This window comes from Uranotaenia lowii, chromosome 2 (genome assembly GCF_029784155.1).
Source record: "Uranotaenia lowii strain MFRU-FL chromosome 2, ASM2978415v1, whole genome shotgun sequence".
NCBI classification, from domain to species: domain Eukaryota; kingdom Metazoa; phylum Arthropoda; class Insecta; order Diptera; family Culicidae; genus Uranotaenia; species Uranotaenia lowii.
In genome coordinates this window covers 49275624-49285683 of record NC_073692.1, presented here as the reverse complement: position 1 = coordinate 49285683, position 10060 = coordinate 49275624, and the positions used below count along the sequence as shown (strand labels likewise).

Here is a 10060-nt window from a genome sequence, read left to right as displayed (position 1 = left end):
CTTCCATATTTAGTTCGTGTTAATGTAGGCAGCATTCGACTTTTCATTTAAGGAACATTAGAACATGTTCAAACGTTCAACTTTTTCTGTTAAAAAAAAAATAAAAATTATGTTTTCTTCTAGAAATTGTTACTTCAGCCAAAAAACACAACTGAAACGAATTTAGAAATGAAAATGGGAGCTTTTTATTTTAAATAATTCTGAAAAAAACCATCGTACTTTTTGCTTACATACCAATTCAAGTACGTACTTAACATGAAAAGTGTTTTTTTGTTACATGGCTGCATAAAAGAGACTTTTTATCCGCTTCGTTTTTGAAAAGCGAGACTTTAGAACTGATATTCAACTGGAAGCAAATTTTTTACGAAAATTTTTAAGTATACCGTTAAAGTGGTCAAAACAATATTTCCTCCTGTAAACTTACACGGTGGGACAAGGGTAAACGTCGAAATTTTAAGAAATTCATCTTCAAAATTATTCAATATGTTGGAAAGATCAGAAAGGGTATTCCGAATGTTGAAACTGAAGCAAATATTGAAAATTCTTAAATGTCTTTGTAAATGAAGGTCATTCCCTTTGAACAGCATTCGTTAAAAGTGGAGTAACAAACATAAATTTATTCTGCAGGAATACTGCAGATATATCAGTGAAACTTGATAGAACATAAAACAGGAATTCGTATTAAATCCATTTTAAGCCATTACTTGACGCATCTGTAAATAAGCATTGCATTGACACTTGCCCCAATATACGGGACAAAAGTAAATTAAGAAATTTGTTTTTGCCAACATTTTTGAATATTTGACTTTTAAAGAGAAAATAAAAAAACGCTGAGAACTTATAAAGTGATGCAACTGATATTTTTTTAAATATTCATATTTTTGCCGCAGTAAATTTATTTAAAAAATAAAGAAATTTGCACTGTATCTAATACTTAACTAATTTAATATATTTTTCATTACCATGATAAGTGCTGCTTGGGTCTCAAGCCGGTTAAATTTGCCTACCATCTTCAAGCAGTGGGGGACAAAATTGGAAAAGATGGGAGAGCTCCCATGGAAATTTAAGATAAAGAGCTTTTCAAAGAAGGGACCATATTTCAAAAGGTTTTTTTTGGGTACAAAGTACAAATTTCAAATCTTGAAAAACGAGTTTAGAGATCAAGTTTCAGTAAATAATATTTACCATCTTTGAATTGCAATTCAGAACTACAACTGCAGCTGTCATTTCAAAGTTGTTGGTTCTGAAGTATGATGAGGTTTGATTCAAAAAAATGCTCTCTAAAATCTAAATTTGAATAAGTTTTTACAAATTACATTTATTTCCGGAAGGTGTAGCAAAGCACAACGGGTCAGCTAGTATGTCTATATAACGGGTAATAATACACAAAATAAGTATCAGTTGTACACTTAGAAGATCGAGCTTTTATATTGTGAGGCGATAAATGCACGGTCCAAAGAATTATCAAAGGGATGAAGCAACTGTCCAATCCAAGTAAACAGATTGAAACGACTTTTTGGTTACAGAACGTCAGTGTTACTTTGGTTTCACTGACATTTTGGTACCACAACGTCAGTGTGCTACCAAAATATCAATTAGGAAATTTTCTTCTCTTCATACGCTTGAGAATGATGACCTGAAAAGTTCTGTAAAAAAATATGAAAAATATTTTCATATGGGGGAAAATGGCTTTCTAAATTTTTTTTGATGAATACTCAAGATATGAGAAAAGTTAAGAAAGCTCAATTTTATGTACATTCAAAATAAACATGGTTTTTATGAACTTGATAAATCGTCGAACATACGTTAATGCACAGAAATATTGAATGATCTGTTAATATTACTTAGACTATAATGTCAAAAAAGAAGTCAATTTTTCTTTCAATTTATCAACACAACTAGTTTTCCTCATCCAAAAAATGCAAAACACCCCCCAATTCTGTTTATCTTGTTGATGATTGACTCGTTTGCACTTTGATAATCTTTGGAAACTAAACGCTGACTTTATGATGCCTAGTCTTGCTATCAAATGAATGTAATGCCAAATTATACTATCATTATGGTCTCAGGTTTGAAATTCATGAAAGTAAAGGATGCCTTAACAATACCTCGTTCTGGCATCAGATTATATTTTACACCAAAGTATGCTATCCGCTTGCTATTGATAGCTCATTTTAGTTGCAGTTTGCTTTCAAAATTAACAATTTTGAAATCTTTTTGATGCCTATTTTTGCCATCATGGTTGAATTAATACCAAATGAGGCTATCATTTTGGTATTGAAACCTTAATTTGGTCTCAGCTTGTTATCGTTTTTGGCATCGAAGTCTGCTCGGGTTTGCATTAGTTTTGAGTCCAGATAGTTACTCTTGAATATCTTTGCTCTATTATCATAATTTGATTATGAATTTAAAATTTTGAGTCTAGAGTAGAATACCTCGCTTGCTTTTTTGGACCCTCATGGGGGGGGGGGGGGGGGGGGTTTAACCCCCAACCCCCCCCCCCCCCCTCCCCGTTCCTACGGCCATGTCTTCAGATCTTTTTTTCAGACTTTGTATAACGTAAAAATAAATTCTTATACATTGCGCGGTTCCCAAATCTATAAACTATAAATTTTACAATTCGGTTTAGAAACAAGAATGTTTTAGCGGTTTTAGTAGTGTCACTTTTATTGGTAAACAGCATTCTATTTATTTCTGTTGGATTCATTTGGAGCTTATAACATTTTATACATATCCATCATCCGTTTGTCAAAGCAACATATTTATAGCTGGAATATTTTTTTTAAATTTAGTTTTTCATTGCTCGGTGGTATTGTTCTTATCAATACACGTTTTGATATTGGTTTGGAGCGGTTCCAACTCCTTCTTCAACGTGTCGACTGCAGGATTCAAACAACCGGCGAGGTCACTCTGGTTCTCCTTGCGGCATCCCTCGTACGTTTCCTTAACGGCATCAACGGCTTTCTTCACGTCTTCCGGCAACGTTTTGAAGCATTCTTGGATCTATGAAGTATGGGATAAAGTATAGTAAAATTTAAACTGTATTTTTTCTTTTTGAAAATAAGGCCCACCTTCGAGAAAAATCCAACCGAGCCCACAGCATCCGATATCGGTGATTTCAGCTGTTCCTGTATTGCATTCCTGACTTCGCCGCTCAGGTGATCATCTTGAATGCGATCAGTTTCTTGGTTTTGAATATCGCTAAGAATGCCGTTAACTTTCCCGAATGTTTCCTGTATGTTCGATACGCCTGGGACTTTTTTGAGCGCCTCACCAATGGCATCTTTTGCAGAGTTAATTTGATCTGACACTAATGAAACAAAAAAAAAAATTAAAAATTGATAATGGTAGATAGCACAGTTGAATTCTTACCTTGTCCTTGAACTTTTCCAACGGAATCAGCGATTGATTTGGCAGAGTCGGCGGCATCAGTAACAGCCTTGGCCAGGGCATCACCTAATCCGGGTGAGGAAGGAATGATTTTTTTTTCAAACTTCAAGAATTCAGTTTAAATTTTCCCCCAAATATACTGAAGCTTGGAAATGCGGCTTGTGACCAAAAAATACTTATGCCAATTTCCAAGATTTTCAAACCGGCTAAACCCGGGTATTAAAAATTATAAATATAGTGTATAAAACTACTCTAAAATTTTTGTTTGATTCTAAACATTATAAGAAAATTGAGATGGCATTTTCGGTGTCGAAATAATTTCGTGGTTCGCCCTTTAGTACTCACCTTGCTCTTTAGCTTTATCCACAGCTTCAGTGATTGCCTGCTTTCCAGATTCAACAGCTTCTGTAACCGAGTCGGCTGTTTTATCACCTGGATTTGGAGGTAGTTTAACAGTAAAATGAAGCTTATTTCAATAGTAACATGTAACAAAACCAACTCACCCTGCCCTTGGAAAGCTGCTTTGGCCGATTCGGCAAATCCCGAAGCCGATTCAACGGCAGAGGAGATCACTTTTTTGACGCCATCAGCAGCGACCATCGGCAACTCACTCAGGCCGCCAAAGATGGATGGCGCCGATTTATCGTTTGGCAGGGGAAGCGCCAAGCCATTGAAAGCTACGCAGCCGAAAAGGAGCAGAGCTTTGAAGCAAACTTCGAGGGAGAAGAGGAAGGATTTTTTTAATTTAATCATTTAAAATTGATGTTAATAAACTTTATAAAAATTAGTTGCTCAGCGTTTTTTTTAAACTTTACTTTTGCAAACGTTAAACTTTAAATATTTTTTTTAAATTACCATTAGCACTGTGTTGACCCATTTTAGATTTCGTGTTCTGAACTTTTTTATCACTTGAATTGAACTACTAATTACACTAGTTTACAAAATTTTAAAAAAATCGTGAACTTGATTAACTGACCAACATTTTTAATGTAAAATCGGGCGCTGAATCCGAAAATGAAATTCAAAAAAATCTCAGTAGAACCGTTTTTGAGTTATGCTCCAAGTATGAAATTTCGAAAAAATTAAAAAAGTTCTTGTACTTAGATTAAAATATCTCGGACGGCATAACAGTAATTTGAAATCCCTCTTTTGCATATTGAAGGTGAATAAGTTTTCTATCGATCATCTGAACACTGTTTTTGCGTTTGACCAACAGTATTGCTGATATTAGTGTCTTTATGAGAAAAAAAATTATAAAAAACGCATTTTTTTAGAGAAAATTTTGTTTCAACGAAAGCTTTAGACTCAATGGTAGCATTTAAAAAATCTGTTTTTCTTTTGCGATTGAATGTAAATTTAAAACAAAGATTTCAAGTGGTTATTTATCAAAATCGGTTGAAAATTGAAGAAGTTATGGCTACTTTACCATAACTGAAATTTTTGGAGTTTTTAATAATTTAACGAACCGCAGTACACTTATCATAGTATAGGAAGAATGAAACATAATAAATCTCACTCGCTCCAAATCAAAATTATTTATTAGCTTACCAGAAGGTCACATGCCAAGTTTCAGGAAGATCTGACCATAGGAAGGGGTTGCTTAAGTCTCAAACGTGAATAAAATTTTGAGGTATTTTGCCCGGAAGGAACGAAAATACTGGTTTTTCATCAATAACTTTTTTCATCACCAGCTGATTGTTTTTTATGGTTGATTTTCTTAAAGCCTAAATTGAGACAAATATTTCACCCGAAGACTGTAACTCGATTGGATTTGAAACAGAAAAGTTATTGCGGTTTAAAGGCCGCAAATTTTGTCCAACACGCAATGAGTACTTTTTACGCATTGCGTTTTATACGACAATTTTCGACCAAAATACAATCTTTGAACCGCAATAACTTTTCTGTTTCAAATCCAATCGAGTTACAGTATTCGGGTGAAATATTTGTCTCAATTTAGGCTTTAAGAAAATCAACCATAAAAAACAATCAGCTAGTGATGAAAAAAGTTATTGATAAAGAACCAGTATTTTCGTTCCTTCCGGGCAAAATACCTCAAAATTTTATTCACGTTTGAGACTTAAGCAACCCTTCCCTGTGGTCAGATCTTCCTGAAACTTGGCATGTGACCTTCTGGTAAGCGAATAAATAATTTTGACTTGGAGCGAGTGAGATTTATTATGTTTCATTCTTCCTATACTATGATAAGTGTACTGCGGTTCATTAAATTATTAAAAACTCCAAAAATTTCAGTTATGGTAAAGTAGCCATAACTTCTTCAATTTTCAACCGATTTTGATAAATAACCACTTGAAATCTTTGTTTTAAATTTACATTCAATCGCAAAAGAAAAACAGATTTTTTAAATGCTACCATTGAGTCTAAAGCTTTCGTTGAAACAAAATTTTCTCTAAAAAAATGCGTTTTTTATAATTTTTTTTCTCATAAAGACACTAATATCAGCAATACTGTTGGTCAAACGCAAAAACAGTGTTCAGATGATCGATAGAAAACTTATTCACCTTCAATATGCAAAAGAGGGATTTCAAATTACTGTTATGCCGTCCGAGATATTTTAATCTAAGTACAAGAACTTTTTTAATTTTTTCGAAATTTCATACTTGGAGCATAACTCAAAAACGGTTCTACTGAGATTTTTTTGAATTTCATTTTCGGATTCAGCGCTCGATTTCACATTGGAAATGACCTTTAGTTTACTGAGTTCAAAAATGCTGTAAACTAGTGTTATTGGAACTGAAGATACCAACCGGAACACGTTCGTCCTTTTAAATGGGAAAAATCAAAGGCCACGTCAGTAATATTGACCGAGTGTTGCAACCCTCTAGGGCTAGTGTGGTGTTTGAATAATAGGGGAAGTTGGGGAATATAAAAAGTTTTAGAAAGTTCGTATGAAGTAGTCGTAACTTAAACAGTTCAAAAACGTCTTATTAACTGCCCAGAAACAATTCATGGTCAGTTATGAACAAATTATGAAAACAGTAAGCAACGTACCTTGTAATTTTGTTTTTAAATATATCAATCTAACCCTTTTCCTTGCGGTGCTATTACATTGTACACTGCACGTGGATGTTTATTCAAAAGGTCCTGCTTTTTAAAGTGATCTAAATTTTGAGAAACCAATAGTTTTCGATCAAATATATTTGAAATTGTCCTCAAAGAAACCTACAATTTCAAGGGACAGTCTGAGTTCCTGTAATAAATAAATTCTATTAAAAAAGTTGTAACACCTTAGCGCGCATCACCTAAGCCTATAAGCAATGGTTGCACAGCATTCGGCAATTATTCTATTTTCGTAGTCTGATTTGAGTTTGAGATATTGGCACGAGGATCAAATAGACAAATGAATAATGAAAATTCCTTTGTACTCCAGCAAAACTTTTGCTAATGAATGAAGTTTTCAACAGTATTCATGCGTTTCTGGGATTTTTCTTTTTAATTAATTATGTTTTTATTTGTCTGCAGCTTAAAACTTATATTGTTTTATTCGACCTAAATTTCAACTTATTGTTTTAATGTAGGAGAATAAGTAGAGTATTCGAAAAAAATGCAATGTCATTTTCGTCACATATGTCATTTTTGTCACATTTGTCATTTTGGTCATTTTCGTCAATTTAGTCTTTTTTGTTTTTTTTTTGTCATTTTTGTCATTCTTGTCAGTCTTGTCATTTATGTCATTTATGTCATTTATGTCCTTTTTATCATTCTTGTCATTTTTGCATTTTATCATTTTTGTTAATTTTGTCCATTTTATCATTTTGTCATTTGTGCCATTTTTGTCACTGGGGATTTTTTTTTATTATCTGACAATTTGCGCCGGGGGTCTTCAGATTTTCCCCAAAATTGGAAATTTGGTTCATTTTTGCTACTTAAAAACACATGTATTTTTTCAGATTTCTAACATTTTTATTTTTTGAGTTAGCTTCGTTTAGATTTTTTTGTCAATAAAAAATAACCATTTTTCAAAGCTACATAACTCTGTTATTTTTCAACGGAAATAATAAAATAGCATATCAAAATGAATTGAAATTTTATCAGCTTTCCAAATAAAATAGTTGAAAAAAAAATAAATAAAGACCTTCAACATAAAAGTTGTAAATAAACTTCAATGGCGTCTAAAAGTACCGTCTGCACCACCGAATATTTTGCAAAAAATACCATTGAATAGCTCAATTCATGATGCAACTTTCATCTGAAGACACCAAAGTGGGCCATCAACTCCTTGAAGAGTTATGAAAGAAATAATGACAACAAATCTCTTTTGTTGCATCGAAAACACAATGGTCGAACAACTGCACTCACATATGGATATAGCGCGCACTTCTTACATCATGGAAACAAAAGAACTTATCAAAGCAAGTAAAAAACACTATTTTTTTGTGCTTTGTAGAGTGTTTGCAGCATAACTGACTTTAAATTTTAACTAAAATTCTTAGTATCGTGTTGTTAATGTGATATAACAAATAATGGGAATGTTGCTTTTACAACCTGGTCATATGTTATATAACTTATTAACTTTTCGATCAAAGATCATTGTGAAGCATAATCATTGCCAATAGTAGAAGTTTCAGTCCTTGTGTTTGGGATCAAAAAAATGTTATTAAAAAATGAAATATAGACGTGCTTTACATAGTTTTTATATCGGGAGCTAAGCATTGGACACCAAAATCCTTTCCCATTGATCAAAAACAAAGAGTGTGGCACAAATGTAGAAATAATCGAAGAGCTCAGTATGGCCAGCCCAGCCTGTAGAAAGCATCATTTCCATTGTAGGTAATATGACATTGAAAATATGATACTTTTACCGTATTCGTTTTCTCCATTCGCCCAGTTTTGAGGTTTACCATACTAGAAAGAACATAATTCGTCGTCAGTCATTTGCTACCTCGATCGCTCACAAACGAATCTTCAGTGTTCCACCGTCCATTTTAAATCAAATCTGGAGAATTACGGATGCAAAACTGAGCGCATAAACTTCTAAAAATGACAGCAAAATTTGCAAAACTTGTTGTGACCTGGTGCAAAACTGAGTATAAACGAATACGTTATTTGATTTTTGGATATAATATGAAGTCAGTTTAGCTGCAACACTCTACCGCCCCTACTTTCATAACAGTCCCATATGCAAAAACAAGCAAGCGAGGAAATCAGCTATTTCTGTTTTGGAATATATTTTTAAACTGTGACCACCTCTTTCAGCATAAACGAAAATCGTTTCTAGGTTGTCATAATAAATCGTTAGACCTGAAATTTTCGCAATTGGGTTATTGGTAAGGTCGAGAGCACCATTTTTATTCATTATGGGACTGGTAATCGACCATATTGGAAACCTTTTTCAAATATACTCGCATAACAGTCCCATACAGAATATTTTTTTCTCACCAAGCAACTTTCTAAGACTTAAATTTGATCATTTTTGAACTTCTAAATGCAATTTTCAGAAAAAGAAACATACTTTTGGAAAAATATCGCAAATTCCACATTGTAAGTTGAATCTTTTTACGATTTTTGATTGCATCCGGTAGTTTTTCGCTCAGGAAGTCATTCCTAAGGAAGTCAGACCTGCCTTCAAAAACTCGTGTGCATCATTCGACATCAAGTGAGTTAATTTTTTTTAAATGATTCAAAGCAATAAATCAAAGACTATTTCCCCGAAAGAAGCATTGAAAAGTAACCAAATCCGTGGTATTTCACATATGGAACTGTTATTCGGGTATATTTCATATAGGACAGCCACAAACTGATATTTTTTTTCGAAATTTGTAGAGCAAAACCTCTTTTTTAGTATTTTATTTTGAATCCCTATGTTAACTTAAAATGACGAAAATTCTTATAGGACTGCTATTCAGTCTACAAAGCACAAAAAATAGTGTTTTTTACCTGCTTTGATAAGTTCTTTTGTTTCCATGTAGTTAGAAGTACGCGCTATCTCCATATGTGAGTGCAGTTGTTCGTCCATTGTTTGTTTTCGATGCAAAAAAAGAGATTTGTTGTCATTATTTCTTTCATAACTCTTCAAGGAGTTGATGGCCCACTTTGGTGTCTTCAGATGAAAGTTGCATCATGAATTGAGCTATTCAATGGTATTTTTTGCAAAATATTCGGTGGTGCAGACGGTACTTTTAGACGCCATTGAAGTTTATTTACAACTTTTATGTTGAAGGTCTTTATTTATTTTTTTTTCAACTATTTTATTTGGAAAGCTGATAAAATTTCAATTCATTTTGATGTGCTATTTTATTATTTCCGTTGAAAAATAACAGAGTTATGTAGCTTTGAAAAATGGTTATTTTTTATTGACAAAAAAATCTAAACGAAGCTAACTCAAAAAATAAAAATGTTAGAAATCTGAAAAAATACATGTATTTCTAAGTCGCAAAAATGAACCAAATTTTTAATTTTGGGGAAAATCTGAAGACCCCCGGCGCAAATTATCAGATAATAAAAAAAAATCCCCCATTCTTGTATTTTTTATAATTTTTGTCATTTCTGTCATTTTGGAAATTTTTGTCATTTTTATCATTTCTATCATTTTTGTCATTTTTTGTCAATCATTTTTATCCTTTTTGCCATTTTTTACCTTTTTTGTCAGTTTTGTCATTTTTGTTATTTTTAATTTTTGTTTTTTTTTTGTCGTTATTGTCATTTTTGTCAT

At 32.8% G+C, this 10060-nt stretch overlaps 1 protein-coding gene across 1 annotated transcript; it reads right to left on the bottom strand.

The window, feature by feature from the left end:
- Positions 1-2640: 2640 nt before the first annotated feature.
- LOC129747905 (30 kDa salivary gland allergen Aed a 3-like) lies at positions 2641-5224 on the bottom strand. The gene is made up of 6 exons (XM_055742305.1): positions 4246-5224; positions 3894-4103; positions 3736-3822; positions 3373-3456; positions 3072-3310; positions 2641-3003 (listed from the first exon to the last, which is right to left on the bottom strand). Exons 1-6 carry the CDS (start codon positions 4265-4267, stop codon positions 2797-2799), a joined length of 849 nt encoding a protein of 282 aa, XP_055598280.1. The 5' UTR covers positions 4268-5224; the 3' UTR covers positions 2641-2796.
- Positions 5225-10060: the final 4836 nt, after the last annotated feature.